This window comes from Salmo salar, chromosome 24, assembly GCF_965601325.2.
Source record: "Salmo salar chromosome 24, fSalSal1, whole genome shotgun sequence".
NCBI classification, from domain to species: domain Eukaryota; kingdom Metazoa; phylum Chordata; class Actinopteri; order Salmoniformes; family Salmonidae; genus Salmo; species Salmo salar.
Genome location: NC_138314.1, coordinates 44,365,931 through 44,385,980, shown reverse-complemented (window position 1 = coordinate 44,385,980; position 20,050 = coordinate 44,365,931). Strand labels below are relative to the sequence as shown.

General features: G+C 43.7%; 1 protein-coding gene across 1 annotated transcript in view; it reads right to left on the bottom strand.

Annotated features, from left to right (window-relative positions):
- Nucleotides 1-14,368, bottom strand: part of LOC106585923 (extracellular matrix organizing protein FRAS1) — a 78,746-nt gene extending 64,378 nt beyond the window's left edge. Inside the window, exons 1-5 of the mRNA XM_082968770.1 lie at nt 13,468-14,368; nt 11,849-12,005; nt 9,506-9,588; nt 9,126-9,306; nt 6,011-6,199 (exon numbers count right to left, since the gene is read on the bottom strand). Coding sequence (XP_082824896.1) covers nt 6,011-6,199; nt 9,126-9,306; nt 9,506-9,588; nt 11,849-12,005; nt 13,468-13,734 — 877 coding nt within the window. The 5' untranslated portion in view covers nt 13,735-14,368. The remainder of the gene's footprint in view (nt 1-6,010; nt 6,200-9,125; nt 9,307-9,505; nt 9,589-11,848; nt 12,006-13,467) is intronic.
- Between the last annotated feature and the right edge of the window lie 5,682 nt (nt 14,369-20,050).

Below are 20,050 nucleotides of genomic sequence, written 5' to 3'. Positions count from 1 at the left end.
GGAGGTTTTCCAATGCCTCGCAAAGACCAGGGAGGTTTTCCAATGCCTCGCAAAGACCAGGGAGGTTTTCCAATGCCTCGCAAAGACCAGGGAGGTTTTCCAATGCCTCGCAAAGACCAGGGAGGTTTTCCAATGCCTCGCAAAGACCAGGGAGGTTTTCGATTCTTGTTAATCTAACTGCATTGTCCCATTTACAATAGGCTTTACAGCGAAAGCATGCCATGCGATTGTTTGAGGACGGCGCCCCACATCAATATATTTTTCAACCAGCACAGGCTTCATAAAATCACAAAAAGCGATTAAATAATCACTTACTTATTGAAAATCTTCCTCTGATTTGCATTCCCAAGGGACCCAGCTACAACATGCATGGTCGTTTTGTTAGATAAAATCCTTCTTATATCCCAAATAATCTGTTTAATTGGCGCCATCGATGTGAGTAATCCACTCGTTCAACATGCAGAGAAAGGAATCCAAAAAGCTACCGCTAAACTTTGTTAAAACATGTCAAAATACATTTCTATATAATCCTCAGGTACCCTAAAATGTAATTAAACTATAATATTTCATACGGAAAGAAGTATGTTCAATAGAAAAGTAAAATTCGCAAGTGCGTCCTCTTCATCGCACGCACAAACTGATTTCCAACTCTGACTCCCAGTACCAAAACTCAAAATTCTTCCTCGTTTGGGAAGAAACAAGCCTGAAACCTTGAACAAAGACTGTTGACATCTAGTGGAACCCATAGGAATTGCAATCAGGGAGCTGGAATTGCATAGGACCCATAGCTTTCCATTGAAAGAGCATGGGCTCTCAAAAAAATACATTCTGGTTGCTTTTTCTTTGGAGTTTCTCCTACCATATCAATTGTGTTATAGTCTCATACATTATTTTAACATTTCTACAAACTTCAAAGTGTTCAATATCCAATGGTACCAATTATATGCATATCCTGGCTTCTGGGCCTGAGTAACAGGCAGTTTACTTTGGGTACGTCAGTCAGACAGGAAGTGGAGAAAAATAGACCCTAGCCTGAAGAAGTTAATGGCAACATTGAATATCCACTGAGTGACTATATCTTAGCGCATAAAAAATATTCTGGTTAGGGACAGTTTGCGCTGTTCTGTGAAGGGAGTAGTACACAGTGTTGTATGAAAGCTTCAGTTTCTTGGCAAATTCTCGCACGGAATAGCCTTCATTTCTCAGAACAAGAATAGACTGACGAGTTTCAGAAGAAAGCACTTTGTTTCTGGCCATTTTGAGCCTGTAATCGAACCCACAAATGCTGATGCTCCAGATACTCAACTAGTCCAAAGAACTAACTTAATTGCAAAAGGGTTTTCTAATGATCAATTAGCCTTTTAAAATGATAAACTTGGATTAGCTAACACAACGTGCCATTGGAACACAGGAGTGATGATTGCTGATAATGAGCCTATGTATATATTCCATTAAGAAATCTGCTGTTTCCAGGTACAATAGTAATTTACAACAGTAACAATGTCTAGACTGTATTTCTGATCAATTTGATGTTATTTTAATGGACAAAAAAATTTGCTTTACTTTCAAAAACAAGGACATTTCTAAGTGACCCCAAACTTTTGAACGGTAGTGTACATGTAGGTAGGGGTAAAGTGACTATGCATAGATAATAAACAGCGAGAAGCAGCAGCATAAAAAAGGGAGGGGTCAATGCAAATAGTCTGGGTAGCCATTTGACTAGATGTTCAGGAGTCATGGCTTGGGGGTAGAAGCTGTTTAGAAGCCTCTTGGACCTAGACTTGGCGCTCCGGTATCGCTTGCCGTTCGGTAGCAGAGAGAACAGTCTATGACTAGGGTGGCTGGAGTCTTTGACAATTTTTAGGGCCTTCCTCTGACACCGCCTGGTATAGAGGTCCTGGATGGCAGGAAGCTTGGCCCCAGTGATGTAATAGGCCATACGCACTAAACCCTTCAGAGCTTTTCTTTTGGAGGCCAAGCAGTTGCCATATCAGACGGTGATGCAACCAGTCAGGATGCTCTCGATGGTGCAGGTGAAGAACTTTTTGAGGATCTGAGGACCCATACCAAATCTTTTCAGTCGTCTGAGAGGGAATAGGTGTTGTCGTCCCCTCTCCACGACTGTCTTGGTGTGTTTGGACCATGTTAGTTTGTTAGTGATGTAGACACCAAGGAACTTGAAGCTCTGCACCTGCTCCACTATAGCCCCGTCGATGAGAATGGGGGCGTGCTTGGCCATCCTTTTCCTGTAGTTCACGATCATCTCCTTTCTCTTGAACACGTTGAGGGAGAGGCTGTTGTCCTGGCACCACAATTCCAGATCTCTGACCTCCTCCCTATAGGCTGTCTCGTCGTTGTCGGTGATCAGGCCTACCACGTTGTGTCATTGGCAAACTTAATGATGGTCTTGGAGTCGTGCTTAGCCGTGCAGTCATGAGTGAACAGGGAGTGCAGGAGGGGACTGAGCACGCACCGCTAAGGGGCCCCCGTGTTGAGGATCAGCGTGGCAGATGTGTTGTTGTCTACCCTTACCACCTTGGGACGGCCCATCAGGAAGTCCAGGATCCAGTTGCAGAGGGAGGTGTTTAGTCCCAGGGTCCTTAGATTAGTGATTAGCTTTGAGGGCACTATGGTGTTGAACGCTGAGCTGTAGTCAATGAACAACATTCTCACGTAGGTGTTCCTTTTGGCCAGGTGGGAAAGGGCAGTAAGGGGTGAAAATTGGAGTGTGTCTAGGGTTTCTTGGATGATGGTGTTGATGTGAGCCATGACCAGCCTTTCAAAGCACTTCATGGCTACATACGTGAGTGCTACGGGTCAGTAGTCATTAAGGCAGGTTACCTTGGTGTTCTTGGGGACAGGGACTATGGTGGTCTGCTTGAAACATGTCGGTATTACAGACTTGGTCAGGGACAGGTTGAAAATATTTGCCAGTTGGTCAGCACATGCTCAGAGTACACGTCCTGTTAATCTGTGTGGCCCTGCGGCCTTGTGAATGCTGGCCTATTCAAAGGTCTTATTCACATCGGCTACAGAGAGCGCGATCACACAGTCGTCCGGAACAGCTGGTGCTCTCATGCATGGTTCAGTGTTGCTTGCTTCGAAGCAAGCATAGAAAGCATTTAGCTCGTCTGGAAGGCTCAGGTAGCTGGACAGCTCGCGGATGCGTTTCTTTGGAGGTCGTACCGGTATTTCTTATAAGCGTCCAGATGATTGTCCCGCTCCTTGAAAGCGGCAATTCTTGACTTTAGCTCAGTGCAAATGTTGCTTCTAATCCAGTGCTTCTAGTTGCTGTATGCAAGGGAGGAGTTTCTAGAGTGTTGTCTCTTCTAACTGAACAGGTGACATGCTGGTAAAAATGAGGTAAAACAGATTTCAGTTTCCCTTAAAATCATGGGCCATGAGAAACGCTGCCTCTGAATGTGCATTTTCTTGTTTGCTTATAGCCCTATACTGCTGGTTTAGTTTGGTCTTAGTGCCAGCATCGGTTTGTGGTGGTAAATAGACAGCTATGAAACATATAGATGGTAAATAGTATGGTCTGTAGATTATCAGCAACAGCTGTTCCCTTCGACCAGCAAAATGTATATCCCTGTCCTTGCTCAGCCACGACTCTGAGAAACATATAAAACATGTTCAGGTCCTGTTGATAGGACAGTATCGAATGGAGCTCATCCAATTTGTTCTCCAGTGATTGCACGTTCGCCGACGTAGTCTCCTCAGGAACTGCATCATTTTCACTGCCGCTTCCTCTTTCAAGTCCCGGGATTACGGTCAGGAGTAAGCAGAATATCCAGAGCTGTCGATATTCCAAATTGAGGTTAGTGATTGCTGTTCAATCAAATTTCAATCAAATGTATTTATAAAGCCCTTTTCACATCAGCTGATGTCACAAAGTGCTGTACAGAAACCCAGCCTAAAACCCCAAACAGCAAGCAATGCAGGTGTAGAAGCACGGGGGCAAGGAAAAACTCCCTAGAAAGGCTAGAACCTAGGAAGAAACCTAGAGACGAACCAGGCTATGAGGGGTGGCCAGTCCTCTTCTGGCTGTGCCGGGTGCAGATTATAACAGAACATGGCCAAGATGTTCAAATGTTCATAGATGACCAGCAATAATATTCACAGTGGTTGTCGAGGGTGCAACAGGTCAGGGCTCCATAGCTGCAGGCAGAACAGTTGAAACTGGAGCAGCAGCAGGGCCAGGTGGACTGGGGACAACAAGGAGTCATCAGGCTAGGTAGTCCCGAGGCATGGTCCTAGACCTCAGGTCCTCCGAGAGAGAGAGAGAAGAAAGAAAGAAAGAAAGAAAGAAAGAAAGAAAGAAAGAAAGAAAGAAAGAAAGAAAGAAAGAAAGAAAGAAAGAAAGAAAAAGAGAGCCAAATTCACACAGGACACCGGATAAGACAGGAGAAATACTCCAGATATAACAGACTGACCCCAGCCCCCCGACACATAAACTACTACAGCATAAATACTGGAGGCTGAGACAGGAGGGGTCAGGAGACACTGTGGCCCCGTCCGACGATACCCCCGGACAGGGCCAAACAGGCAGGATATAACCCCACCCACTATTCCAAAGCACAGCCCCCACACCACTAGAGGGATATCTTCAACCACCAACTTACCATCCTGAGACAAGGCCGAGTATAGCCCATGATGATCTCCGCCACGGCATAACCCAAGGGGGGCGCCAACCCGGACAGGAAGATCACATCAGTGACTCAACCCACTCAAGTGACGCACACCTCCTAGGGACGGCATGGAAGAGCACCAGTAAGCCAGTGACTCAGCCCCTGTAATAGGGTTAGAGCCAGAGAATCCCAGTGGAGAGAGGGGAACCGGCCAGGCAGAGACAGCAAGGGCGGTTCGTTGCTCCAGTGCCTTTCCGTTCACCTTCACACTCCTGGGCCAGACAACACTCATTCATAGGACCTACTGAAGAGATGAGTCTTCTTCCAGAAGCTGTTTTCTATAGTAGGAAATTATGGCGGAGACATGTACAAAAAAAGTTTCGATCAGCGAAATAAATAACACAAAATTGGTCAGGATCACGTAAGACCTCCACTATCCACTGCACCGCCATTCAACCACATATACTTAAGTTTATGTACAAAAAATGATGGGCAGGCCATTATTTTGGCTACCATGGCAATGCCCCCCGTAGGATGACAATGCCCCCATTCACAGGGCACGAGTGGTCACTGAACGGTTTGACGAGCACAAAACCACATGCCAGGGAGTCTCAGTCCCAAGATCTCAACCAAACTGAACACGTATGGGACAGTCTGAATGGTGTCACAACACTCTAATAGAGTCCAATACCCTTGTAGAATCTATGTCAAGATGCATGGAAAGAGGTCTGACTCAATGCTCTATTAAGACACTTGATGTTGGTGTTTCCTTTATTTTGACAGTTACCTGTATCTGTACCAGTACGAGGGTAAAGTTAGGGTCAATTCAATATCCTGAATTAATTAATTTCAAGAACTGAGAACAAATCTCTGAGAAAACCAAGGGCCATTTTTCCTGGGAAAAAAAAGAGAGAGAGGCAGAGTGACGGACTGCTGAGAGAGAGAGAGGCAGAGTGACGGACTGCTGAGAGAGAGAGGCAGAGTGACGGACTGCTGAGAGAGAGAGAGAGGCAGAGTGACGGACTGCTGAGAGAGAGAGAGAGAGAGAGAGGCAGAGTGACGGACTGCTGAGAGAGAGAGAGAGGCAGAGTGACGGACCGCTGAGAGAGAGAGAGGCAGAGTGACGGACTGCTGAGAGAGAGAGAGGCAGAGTGACGGACTGCTGAGAGAGAGAGAGAGAGAGGCAGAGTGACGGACTGCTGAGAGAGAGAGAGGCAGAGTGACAACCTGCTGAGAGAGAGAGAGAGAGAGGCAGAGTGACGGACTGCTGAGAGAGAGAGAGAGAGAGAGGCAGAGTGACGGACTGCTGAGAGAGAGAGAGGCAGAGAGAGAGAGAGAGAGAGAGAGAGAGAGAGAGAGAGAGAGAGAAAGAGAGATACCTTTGTTGACCTCCTCCTGTGTGAAGCTCTTGACAGGTCCTTTAACAGACATCCTGTCCTGTCCTCCTCTGTTAGAAAGCTGTAGTGTTCCTACTGGAGGATCTTTGATCAGAATGTACCTCAGCTTCAGGCTGTCTGAGTCGGAATCTGATCCCTTCAGGTTCTGCTCAGTGATTTTAGACGCCGCGCCTGAGGGAAGAGATAACAGACACTCAGAAAACAGCAGAATACAAGACTCTAGAATAGCATTTCGCTACACCCGCAATAACATCTGCTAAACACGTGTATGTGACCAATAACATCTGCTAAACGTGTGTATGTGACCAATAACATCTGCTAAACGTGTGTATGTGACCAATAACATCTGCTAACCATGTGACCAATAACATCTGCTAACCATGTGACCAATAACATCTGCTAACCATGTGACCAATAACATCTGCTAACCATGTGACCAATAACATCTGCTAACCATGTGACCAATAACATCTGCTAAACGTGTGTATGTGACCAATAACATCTGCTAACCATGTGACCAATAACATCTGCTAACCATGTGACCAATAACATCTGCTAAACGTGTGTATGTGACCAATAACATCTGCTAAACGTGTGTATGTGACCAATAACATCTGCTAAACGTGTGTATGTGACCAATAACATCTGCTAACCATGTGACCAATAACATCTGCTAACCATGTGACCAATAACATCTGCTAAACGTGTGTATGTGACCAATAACATCTGCTAACCATGTGACCAATAACATCTGCTAAACGTGTGTATGTGACCAATAACATCTGCTAACCATGTGACCAATAACATCTGCTAAACGTGTGACCAATAACATCTGCTAAACGTGTGTATGTGACCAATAACATCTGCTAAACGTGTGACCAATAACATCTGCTAAACGTGTGTATGTGACCAATAAAATTAGATTTTTGCTATTTGCATCTTCTGTTCTGACTGCTTTGTTGGGAGTTTGTTCCGGTTAACCAATTCCATATTGACATACTCTGAGTACACCAAACATTAGGAACACCTTCCTAATATTGAGTTGACCCCCCGCTCACCCTTCGGACAGTCTTCGGACTTTACAAGGTGTCAAAAGCATTAATTTTTTACATTTTAGTCATTTAGCAGACGCTCTTATCCAGAGCGACTGACAGTAGTGAATGCATACATTTCATACATTATTTTTTTTTTGTTGTACTGGCCCCCCGTGGGGAATGAACCCACAACCCTGGCATTGCACACACCATGCTGGCGTTGCAAACACCATGCTCTACCAACTGAGCCACAGGCTCAGAATGCCACTGTCCTGGCATTCAACAGGAATGCTGGCCGATATTGACTCCAATGCTTTGTGTCAAGTTGGCTGGATGTCCTTTGGGTGGTGGACCATTCTTGATACACACAGGAAACTGTTGAGCGTGAAAAACCCAGCAGCGTTGCAGTTCTCGACACACTCAAACCGGTGCGGCCTGGCACCTACTACCATACCCCGTTCAAAGGCACTTAAATATTTTGTCTTGCCCATTTATCTACTGAATGGCACACATACACGACACAATCCATGTCTCCATTGTCTCAAGGCTTAAAAATCCTTCTTTAACCTGTCTCCTCCCCTTCATCTACACTGATTGAAGTGGATTTAACAAGTGACATCAATAAGGGATCAAAGCTTTCACCTGGATTCACCTGGTCAGTCTATGTCATGGAAAGAGCAGGTGTTCTTAATGTTTTGTACACTCATCGTATATATTCAGCTGCTTCCGGTCTATCATTGCCATTCAATGTAAACCAAACCAACCCATCTTAGATGTTAGGTCCCCTCATATGAGGGACTTTGAGCGGTTGTGGACCGGTTCAGACTGACATTTTGTGAACGGTGTAGAGTCCCATGCCTTATAGTGGAAGAAATCCAATCTGTCTGCTCTCTGTTTCCACCCTGCAGAGCTGATTTGAAGTGTCAGATTTCAGACCCCAGATTAGCACATGTCACATTTTCTGTCCTATTCAGACAAAGAATCTATTTCTCTTCCACTGAGCGAGACAGCCCAGCCTGGCAGACGGCATATGAACGGTAACAGTCTAGCCGTTATGGTTCCATCTTGCTAAGATAATTCTCCTGCCAGATTTAGAGCTCGCAACATGAAAGAAATACAAAATAATTTCATAAAATATAAAAAAGACACATTTTTCTTGTTACATTTACATTTAAGTCATTTAGCAGACGCTCTTATCCAGAGCGACTTACAAATTGGTGCATTCACCTTATGATATCCAGTGGAACAACCACTTTACAATAGTACATCTATATCTTTTTTGGGGGGGAGGGTAGGGGGGGGGGGGGGTTAGAAGGATTACTTTATCCTATCCCAAGTATTCCTTAAAGAGGTGGGGTTTCAGGTGTCTCCGGAAGGTGGTGATTGACTCCGCTGTCCTGGCGTCGTGAGGGAGCTTGTTCCACCATTGGGGTGCCAGAGCAGCGAACAGTTTTGACTGGGCTGAGCAGGAACTGTGCTTCCGCAGAGTTCACAGAATCACATCATGCTTAAAGCTGAAGTTTTAATGAATCTGCACACATTTGAATGGTGTCTCTGCGTCGCTCAATGGACATTTAGGAGAAAATGATTTTTCGTCAGTAATATGAAATAGTACCAATATTGTTCTGTCAATAGCTATGATCATGTTAATTTTACAGTTATAAAGAAATGTGAAATCTAATAGTGTTGTTTATAATTTGATTGTTACTATATTTAGAAAACATGTCAGTCATTTCAACCCTATTGCCCCACATATATGATTTTTAAAATATTTTTTATATATTTGTACTATGTATTTGAGCCTGTGTCCTCAAAAATGAGTAAACCTTAGCAATTTAAGAACTATTTGTCACCGAAAAGGTGAGTTCCAGAACTTTCTAAAACGATGCAACATTACCAGTTACTGTGTATGGCCATCCCATGAAAAACCATTATGTTTGGATACGTCTATTTAGACGGGAAATCAACATTTTACCCCATCCTTCAAGCCTTAACATCCCCCCTCTCAAAAAAAAACAGGCATGTCAACGACCCAACTCTCTCTCCTCTAGCCCTCTCTGTACCTGCGGCCAGCTGCAGGCCTCTGTTAACTGTCATCCTTGGTCCTTCAGTCTTCCTGACGTCTATGGTGAAGGTGAGCCGCCCGGTGCTGGTGTGGACGCCGTCAGTCAGGGAGAAGGCTAGCTCGTCACTGCCCCCGGTGGCCCCATCAGGGGTGTACACCAGAAGCAGATCCAACACGTCCTGGTAGTAGAGTTGAAATTGATTAGTCGATCGATGGCATACATATCGTTAACTCAACATTATTAACCTATTTATGCAACAAAATACAAACAATTATTTGATTAATCAATGTTTTACAGCAGAGATGAATTGATTAATCTGCCCTAGCACTCGTCAAGTAATTTATTCCGAAAAACCTTGTGTTTGAACTCATCCCTACCTGGTAAGTGAATGTGGAACCCTGAGACAGGACCCGACCATTCTCCAGAGGCTGGGAGTAGAACTGGCGTCTAAGTAGCTTGCCTGAAAACAGGACCATGGTGGTACAGTTTGAGTATGTGGGGTTGCAATTTGCCTGAACAGAATGATAATAATGATAATGGTATGTGTGATTTATTCAGCAGAAGAATAGGGTAGATATATAAATAATACATCTAAGTGGTTAATATATCTTCATCACAGGCCGTAGAAAAGCCTTGAATCCTGGGAACTTCAGTCCGGGGAGTGCGCACCTGCCTGTGTGAGTCAATTAAGTATGCGTTTTGCGCTGGGCGATGTTGTTAAGCAGAGGCTGTCTGGTAGACAGACAGACAGACAGACAGACAGACAGACAGACAGACAGACAGACAGACAGACAGACAGACAGACAGACAGACAGACAGACAGACAGACAGACAGACAGACAGACAGACAGACAGACAGACAGACAGACAGACAGACAGACAGACAGACAGACAGACAGACAGACAGACAGACAGACAGGAGGGCAGGCAGTTAGACAGGAAAGGAGACAGTCAAAAGGACTGGGTCTCTATGGCCTCCATAGTGTGACAGGAGCTTTATGGGAGGGTTCATGTTACTTTTACTGCCTACAGGTTGTGAAGAATGGGTCAGTGCAGGGACCTGACAGTACAGGTAGAGTTAGAGGTAGGGATGGAGGGGTTGAGGGAGATGGAGGTATGGATGGTTGAGAGAGAGTTAGAGGAAGGGATGGAGGGGATGAGGGAGAGTTAGAGGTAGGGATGGAGGGAGAGTTAGAGGTAGGGATGGAGGGAGAGTTAGAGGTAGGGATGGAGGGAGAGTTAGAGGTAGGGATGGAGGGAGAGTTAGAGGTAGGGATGGAGGGAGAGTTAGAGGTAGGGATGGAGGGAGAGTTAGAGGGAGGGATGGAGGGAGAGTTAGAGGGAGGGATGAGGGAGAGTTAGAGGTAGGGATGGAGGGAGAGTTAGAGGTAGGGATGAGGGAGAGTTAGAGGGAGGGATGGAAGGAGAGTTAGAGGGAGGGATGAGGGATGGAAAGAGAGTTAGAGGGAGGGATGGAGGGAGGGAGAGTTAGAGGGAGGGATGGAGGGAGGGAGGGATGGAAGGAGAGTTAGAGGGAGGGATGGAGGGAGAGTTAGAGGGAGGGATGGAGGGATGGAAGGAGTGTTAGAGGGAGGGATGGAGGGAGGGATAGTTAGAGGGAGGGATGAGGGAGAGTTAGAGAGAGAGATAGATAGAGGGAGGGATGGAGGGAGAGATAGAGGGAGGGATGGAGGGAGAGATAGAGGTAGGGATGGAGGGATGAAGACTTAGAGGGAGGGATGGAGGGAGAGTCAGAGGGAGGGATGAGGGAGAGTTAGAGGGAGGGATGGAGGGATGGAAGGAGAGTTAGAGGGAGGGATGGAGGGATGGAAGGAGAGTTAGAGGGAGGGGTGGAGGGAGTGTTAGAGGGAGGGATGGAGGGAGAGTTAGAGGGAGGGATGGAGGGAGAGATAGAGGTAGGGATGGAGGGATGAAGAGTTAGAGGGATGGATGGAGGGATGGAGGGAGGGATGGAGGGAGAGTTAGATGGAGGGATGGATTGAGGGATGGAGGGAGAGTTAGAGAGAGAGATAGATAGAGGGAGGGAGGGATAGAGGGAGAGATGGAGGGAGAGATGGAGGGAGAGTTAGAGAGAGATAGATAGAGGTAGGGATGGAGGGATGAAGAGTTGGAGGGAGGGATGGAGGGAGGGATGGAGGGAGGGAGAGTTAGATGGAGGGATGGAGGGAGAGATGGAGGGAGGGAGGGATGGAGGGAGGGATGGAGGCCAATTGGACTGGTGAGAGGGCTGCATAAAAACCAACTGTGTCAGGCCGTTAGAGGTAGGGATGGAGGGAGGGCTGCATAAAAACCAACTGTGTCAGGCCGTTAGAGGTAGGGATGGAGGGAGGGCTGAATAAAAACCAACTGTGTCAGGCCGTTAGAGGTAGGGATGGAGGGAGGGCTGAATAAAAACCAACTGTGTCAGGCCGTTAGAGGTAGGGATGGAGGGAGGGCTGCATAAAAACCAACTGTGTCAGGCCGTTAGAGGTAGGGATGGAGGGAGGGCTGAATAAAAACCAACTGTGTCAGGCCGTTAGAGGTAGGGATGGAGGGAGGGCTGCATAAAAACCAACTGTGTCAGGCCGTTAGAGGTAGGGATGGAGGGAGGGCTGAATAAAAACCAACTGTGTCAGGCCGTTAGAGGTAGGGATGGAGGGAGGGCTGCATAAAAACCAACTGTGTCAGGCCGTTAGATGTTCAAGCGTGTGTGTCTGTACCGTAGGTAGGTTGCTTGGTGACAGTGATGATGATGTCGTTGTCTGGTGTGTCTTGGTCCAGGACGTTGAGAGAGGAGTTAGTGATGACCACTCCTGAGTTTTCCTCCACCCGGACCCTGTTCACTGACACCACTGGCACCTTCTCCTCTTTACTCTGCTGCAGGGACTCACACAACAGTGTGAAGATTAGCATATTAGCATGTGGTCATTCTCAATCAGAGCGTTTTATCAGCCAAGACAACATCAATAAAACTATTGATAATCACTCCACTATCCTTAATAGTGACCTTATTCAACAGGCATCATAACATCTTAAAAGGAGTCATTGTAAATAAGAATTTGTTCTTAACTGGCTTGCCTAGTTAAATAAAGTTTCAATAAAATATAATGAAAAATACACACAATTGCAAGAAAGTACACACACACACACACAAGCAAAGAGACGAGTGTAACCACAGACGCACACACACACACACACACACACACACACACACACACACACACACACACACACATGGCTCTGTCAGGATCACCAATTCACCTCAAGGCCCTAGCAGACAAATTGACAACATTTTTATGGTGGGTGGGATTGCTTTGTGGGAAATTACAAGCTTGGTGAAGTTGTCAAGGCGCAAGAAAATCCATGAATCTTGTCTGAAAGTTTTCTTTGTGCACTATGTAATGGGTTAAGAGTTGTAGTTTATTATTATGAATAACAGAATATTTGTAAACAAACAACAGTTCAAAATATTAGTAAAGCAATTATGCTAATCTCATGGTCCCAGCACCCATAGCTCTGTCTATGAATTTGTATATTATTGAGACCGGTTACATTTCTTTAGCCCCATTCCTCAAACCGTAGTAGTAGTAGTAGTAGTAGTAGTAGTAGTAGTAGAGATTAACAGATTTTTTTGTTCTCTGATAACTTTACCAAGCTTGTATTTTCCCACAAAGCAATCCCACCCACCAGCAAAATATTGTAGTAGTACAGTAGCAGCAGCAGTAGTAGTTGTAGTAGTAGTAGTACAGTAGCAGCAGTAGCAGTAGTAGTAGTAGCAGTAGTAGTAGTAGCAGTAGTAGTCGTAGTAGCAGCAGTAGTCGTAGTAGCAGCAGTAGTAGTAGTAGTAGTAGTAGTAGTAGTAGTAGTAGTATTGGTAATACCAGTAGCAGTAGTAGTAGTAGTAGTAGTATCAGTAGTATTAGTAGTAGCAGTAGTAGTAGCAGTAGTACAGTAGCAGCAGTAGCAGTAGTAGTAGTAGCAGTAGTAGTAGTAGCAGTAGTAGTCGTAGTAGCAGCAGTAGTCGTAGTAGCAGCAGTAGTAGTAGTAGTAGTAGTAGTAGTAGTATTGGTTGTAGTCGTCATAGCAGTGGTAGTAGCAGTAGTAGTAGTAGTAGTAGTAGTAATAGTAGTAGTAGTAGTAGCAGTAGTAGTCGTAGTAGTAATAGAGGTAGTAGTAGTAGTAGTAGTAGTAGTAGCAGTAGTAGTAGTAGTAGTAGTAGCAGCAGCAGTAGTAGTAGTAGTAGTAGCAGCAGTAGTAGTATCAGTAGTAATAGTAGTAGTATTGGTTGTAGTCATCATAGCAGTGGTAGTAGTAGTAGTAGTAGTAGTGTATTATTTACCTGTATGTCTATATTGACATTGAAGGGCTCTGTCTGACTGGACCCATCACTGATGTAGAAGGAGAAGGTGTCCTGGTAGTGGTGGTCAGTGTTCTGGACGTTCTGAACGTAGAAGATGTGGTCAGTGGTCAGGTCGTCCACAGAGAAGGGAACCTCTGGACTGATGATGAGGGTATTTGAACCGCCCATCAAGCCCACTGGGAAGACAGAGGACGAGACCAGAATGGGAAGTGACATCTCACAGACTACAACTGAGATACACAACATGACCAAAAGTATGTGGACACCTGCTCGTCAAACGTCTCATTCCAAAAATCATGGCCGTTAATATGGAGTTGGTCCCACCTTTTGTTGCTATAACAGCCTCAACTCTTCTGGGAAGGCTTTCCACTAGATGATTGAACATTGCTGCGGGAACTTGCTTCCATTCAGCCATAAGAGCATTAGTGAGGTCGGGCACCGATGTTGGGTGATTAGGCCTGGCTCATAGTCGGCGTTCCAATTCATCCCAAAGGTGTTAGATGGGGTTGAGTACAGAGCTCTGTGCAGGCCAGTCAAGTTCTTCCACACCGATCTCAACATACCATTTATGTATGGACCTGGCTTTGTGCACGGGGGCATTGTCTTGCTGAAACAGGAAAGGGCCTTCCCCAAACTGTTGCCACAAAGTTGGAAGCACAGAATCGTCTACAATGTCACTGTATGCTGTAGAGTTAAGATCTCTCTTCACTGGAACTAAGGGGCCTAGCCCGAATCATAAAAACAGCCCCAGACCATTATTCCTCATCCACCAAACTTTACAGTTGGCACTATGCATTGAGGCAAACCCAGATTTGTCTGTCGAACTGCCAGATGGGTGAAGCGTAATTCATCACAAAATGACTTGTTGGAAAGGTGGCATCCTATGACAGTGCCACGTTGAAAGTCACTGAGCTCTTCAGTAAGGCCATTATACTGCTAACGTTTGTCTATGGAGATTGCATGGCAGGTGTGCTCAATTTTATACACCTGTCAGCAACAGGTGTGGCTGAAATAGCCGAAACCACTAATTTGAAGGGGTGTCCACATACTTTTGTATATATATATTATATAGTGTGCTAACCAGGGTTAGACTAGAGACATCTAAGATGGATGACACCATGTAGGGAAAATGTCAGGCTCAACAGGTGGATTGTCATTAGGAGACTAAAGACCAGTCCTTCAGCCTATCTAACTTCATATCTCACTTTAAACTCCTTGCTCTGCGGGCTTCCCTCCACTTTCATCACTGTTGTTTTATATGTCTCTATGATTATTGTACTGCATATGTAGGGTATTACTGTATATGTACTGATATGTATTGTATATGTATTGTATATGTAGTGTATTACTGTATTTGTACTGCATATGTAGTGTATTACCGTATATGTACTGTATATGTACAGTATATGTAGTGTATATCAAATAAAATAAAAATCGAGCCCCTAAACAACAATGCAGTTTAAAAAAAGAATTGTATGCTTGTATATGTAGTATATTACTGTATATGTAGTGTATCATATACAAATTGTATATGTAGTGTATATGTAGTGTATGTGTACTGTATATGTACTGTATATGTACTGTATATGTACTGTATATTCACTGTATATGCACTGCATATGTAGTGTATTACTATATATGTACAGTATATGTACTGTACATGTACTGCATATGTACAGTAAATGTAGTGTATTATTGTAGTGTATATGTAGAGTATATGTAGTGTATTATTGTATATGTACTGTATATGTAATGTATATACACTGTATATGTACTGTGCATGTACAGTATATGTAGTGTATATATGTACTGTGCATGTACTGTATGTGTAGTGTATTACTGCATATGTACAGTATATGTAGAGTATATGTAGTGTATTACTGTATATGTAGTGTATTACTGTATATGTAGTATATATGTAGTGTATTACTGTATATGTTGTGTGTATGTAGTGTATATGTAGTGTACGTACTGTATATACATTGTATTCATGTACCTCTGTTTATATTTACATTGCTTTGCCTAGGACAATTTCCCCTTATGGGACAGATTTGTTTTATTTTTATTTGGTTTACCTTTATTTAACTTGGCAAGTCAGTTAAGAACAAATTCTTATTTACAATAATGGCCTACCCCAGCCAAACCCAGACGACGCTGGGCCAATTGGGTGACACCCTATGGGACTCCCAATCATGACCGGATGTGATACAGCATGGATTACGATATCGAATTTCCCATTCCTCTCAAAATATTTAGAAAAAGCTGTTGCGCAGCAACTCACTGCCTTCCTGAAGACAAACAATGTATACGAAACACTTCAGTCTGGTTTTAGACCCCATCATTGCACTGAGACTGCACTTGTGAAGGTGGTAAATTACCTTTTAACTTTTTACGGTATAGGGGGCAGTATTTTCACTTTCGGATGAAAAGCGTGCCCAGAGTAAACTGCCTAATACTCGGGCCCAGAGTCAAATACTTGCATATTATTAGTAGATTTGTATAGAAAAGTGAATGATGTCTGTGAGTATAACAGAACTCATATGGCAGGCAAAAACCTGAGAAAAATCCAACCCGGAAGTGGGAAATCTGAGAATTGTAGTTCTTCTTTTGAATCCCCATCGAAACTACAGTGTCTGTGGGGTCACGTTGCACTTCCTAAGGCTTCCATTGGCTGTCAACAGCCTTTAGAAACGTGTTTCATACTTCTCCTGTTACTGGGCAGAAAATAGGAGCTCAGTCAATGAGTGGACTGCCTGGGACCAGTGAGTTGTTTACTGCACGGGCACATTTGGCACGCCGCTCCTTCTTTTTCCTCTGTAATGAATACACTATTGTCCGGTTGGAATATTATCGACGTTTTATGTTAGAAAGACCCTAAGGATTGATTGTAAACAAGGTTTGACATGTTTCTACGAACGGTAATGGAACTATTTGACTTTTCGTGTCTGGATTTACGCTCGCGCATTATGCCTTTGGATAGTGGTCTGAACGCACGAACAAAATGGAGGTATTTGGACATAAATATGGAGTATTTCGAAGAAAAAAAAACGTACCCGATTTAAACTGGTTACTACTCTTGCCCAGAAACGAGAATATGCATATTATTAGTAGATTTGGATAGAAAACACTCTGAAATTTCTAAAACTGTTTGACTGGTGTCTGTGAGTATAACAGAACTCATATGGCAGGCAAAAACCTGAGAATATTCCAAGCAGGAAGTGGAAAGTCTGAGAATTGTAGTTCTTCTTTTGATTCTCTATCAAAACTAGATTATCTGTGGGGTTACGTTGCACTTTCTAAGGCTTCCATTGGCTGTCTAAAGCCTTCAGAAAGTGGATTGAGCCTTCTCCTGTCTCTGGGCAGAGCACACTGTTTTTTCTTTTTCTCCTTGAATGAATACACTATTGTCCGGTTGGAATATTATCGCAATTTTACGTTAAAAATACCATAAAAATTGATTTGAAACAGCGTTTGACATGCTTCTAAGTACGGTAATGGAACATTTGGACTTTTTTGTCTCGAAATGCGCTCGCGCATTACCCTTTGGATAGTGAACTGAACGCACAAACAAAACGCAGGTATTTGTTCATAACTATGGATTATTTCGAACAAAAACAACATTTCTTGTGGAAGTAGCAGTCCTGGGAGTGCATTCTGACGAAGATCAGCAAAGGTAATACAATATTTCTAATACTAATTCTGAGTTTAGGTGACCTCGAAGTTGGCGGGTGTCTGAATAGCGATGGCTTAGCTATGTACTCAGAATATTGAAAAATGTGCTTTCTCCGTAAAGCTATTTTAAAATCTGACAGCGCTTGCATAAAGGAGTAGTCTATCTATAATTCTTAAAATAATTGTTATGTATTTTGTCAACGTTTATGATGAGTATTTTTGTAAATTCACCGGAAGTTTTTGGTGGGAAATACATTTTCTGAACATCAAGCGCCAATGTAAAATGCTGTTTTTGGATATAAATATGAACTTTATCGAACAAAACATACATGTATTCTGTAACATAATGTCCTAGGAGTGTCATCTGATGAAGATCGTCAAAGGTTAGTGCATAATTTAGCTGTGTTTTCGGTTTCTGTGACATATACCCTTACTTGGAAAATGGCTGTGTGATTATTTGTGTCTATGTACTCTCCTAACATAATCTAATGTTTTGCACTCGTTGTAAAGCCTTTTTGAAGTCGGACAATGTGGTTAGATTAACGAGAGTCTTATCTTTAAAATGGTGTAAAATAGTTGATTGTTTGAGAAAATTGAATTGTGGTATTTTAGTTGTTTTTGTATTTCGCGCCATGCGATCCCATTGGCTCTTGGCTAGGGGTCCCGCTGGTGGAACGCCTAGATGTAAGAAGATAACTGTTGTAAATTTGATCAACGTTTATGATGAGTATTTTTGTAAATTGATGTGCTCATTCACAGGAAGTTTTGGTGGGAATACATTTTCTGAACATCACGCGCCAATATAAAATGGGGTTTTTGGATATAAATATGGATATAAATATGAACTTTATCGAGAAAAACATACATGTATTGTGTAACATGAAGTCCTATGAGTGCTATCTGATGAAGATCATCAAAGGTTAGTAAATATTTTAGCTGTATTTTTGTTTTTTGTGATGCATGTCCTTGCTTGGAAAATGGCTGTGTGGTTTTTCTTGTGAAGTTTATGTCCTAACATAATCTAATTTTATGCTTTCGCCGTAAAGCCTTTTTGAAATCGGACAATGTGGTTAGATTAACGAGAAGTTTATCTTTAAAATGGTGTAAAATAGTTGATTGTTTGAGAAAATGAAATTATGAGATTTTAGAGTCCCACCTAGCCCTTAGAAGTTAATGGCGTCAGACCGAGGCTCTGCATTTGTTCTCGTGCTCCTAGACCTTAGTGCTGCTTTTGATACCATCGATCACCACATTCTTTTGGAGAGATTGGAAACCCAAATTGGTCTACACGGACAAGTTCTGGTCTGGTTTAGATCTTATCTGTCGTTAAGATATCAGATTGTCTCTGTGGATGGTTTGTCCTCTGACAAATCAAGTGTAAATTTCGGTGTTCCTCAAGGCTCTGTTTTAGGACCACTATTGTTTTCACTATATATTTTACCTCTTGGTGATGTCATTCGGAAACATAATGTTAACTTTCACTGCTATGCAGACGACACACAGCTGTACATTTCGATGAAACACGGTGAAGCCCCAAAATTGCCCTCCCTGGAAGCCTGTGTTTCAGACATAAGGAAGTGGATGGCTGCAAATGTTGTACTTTTAAACTCGGACAAAACAGAGATGCTTGTTCTAGGTCCCAAGAAACAAAGAGATCTTCTGTTGAATCTGACAATTCATCTTGATGGTTGTACAGTCGTCTCAAATAAAACTGTGAAGGACCTCGGCGTTACTCTGGACCCTGATCTCTCTTTTGACGAACATACCAAGACTGTTTCAAGGAGAGTTTTTTTCCATCTACGTAACATTGCAAAAATCAGGAACTTTCTGTCCAAAAATGATGCAGAAAAAGGAATCCATGCTTTTGTCACTTCTAGGTTAGACTACTGCAATGCTCTACTTTCCGGATAAGGCACTAAATAAACTTCAGTTAGTGCTAAACACGGCTGCTAGAATCTTGATTAGAACCAAATAATTTGATCATAGTACTCCAGTGCTAGCCTCTCTACACTGGCTTCCTGTTAAGGCAAGGGCTGATTTCAAGGTTTTACTGCTAACCTACAAAGCATTACATGGGCTTGCTCCTACCTATCTTTCCAATTTGGTCATGCCGTACATACTTACACGTACGCTACGGTCACAAGACGCAGGCCTCCTTACTGTCCCTAGAATTTCTAAGGAAACAGCTGGAGGCAGGGCTTTCTCCTATAGAGCTCCATTTTTATGGAATGGTCTGCCTATCCATGTGAGAGACACAGACTCGGTCTCAACCTTTAAGTCTTTATTGAAGACTCATCTCTTCAGTAGGTCCTATGATTGAGTGTAGTCTGGCCCAGGAGTGTGAAGGTGAACGGAAAGGTATCGTCAGATGGGGCCACAGTGTCTCCTGACCCCTCCTGTCTCAGCCTCCAGTATTTATGCTGCAGTAGTTTATGTGTCGGTGGGCTAGGGTCAGTCTGTTATATCTGGAGTATTTCTCCTGTCTTATCCGGTGACCTGTGTTAATTGAAGTATCTCTCTCTCTCTCTCTCTCTCTCTCTCTCTCTCTCTCTCTCTCTCTCTCTCTCTCTCTCTCTCTCTCTCTCAGAGGACCTGAGCCCTAGGATCATGCCTCAGGACTACCTAGCCTGATGACTCCTTGCTGTCCCCAGTCCACCTGGTCATGCTGCTGCTCCAGTTTCAACTGTTCTGCCTGCGGCTATGGAACCCTGACCTGTTCACCGGACATGCTACCTGTCCCAGACTTGCTGTTTTCAACTCTCTAGAGACAGCCGGAGCGGTAGAGATACTCGGCTATGAAAAGCCAACTGACAATTACTCCTGAGGTGCTGACCTGTTGCACCCTCGACAACCACTGTGATTATTATTATTTGACCCTGCTGGTCATCTA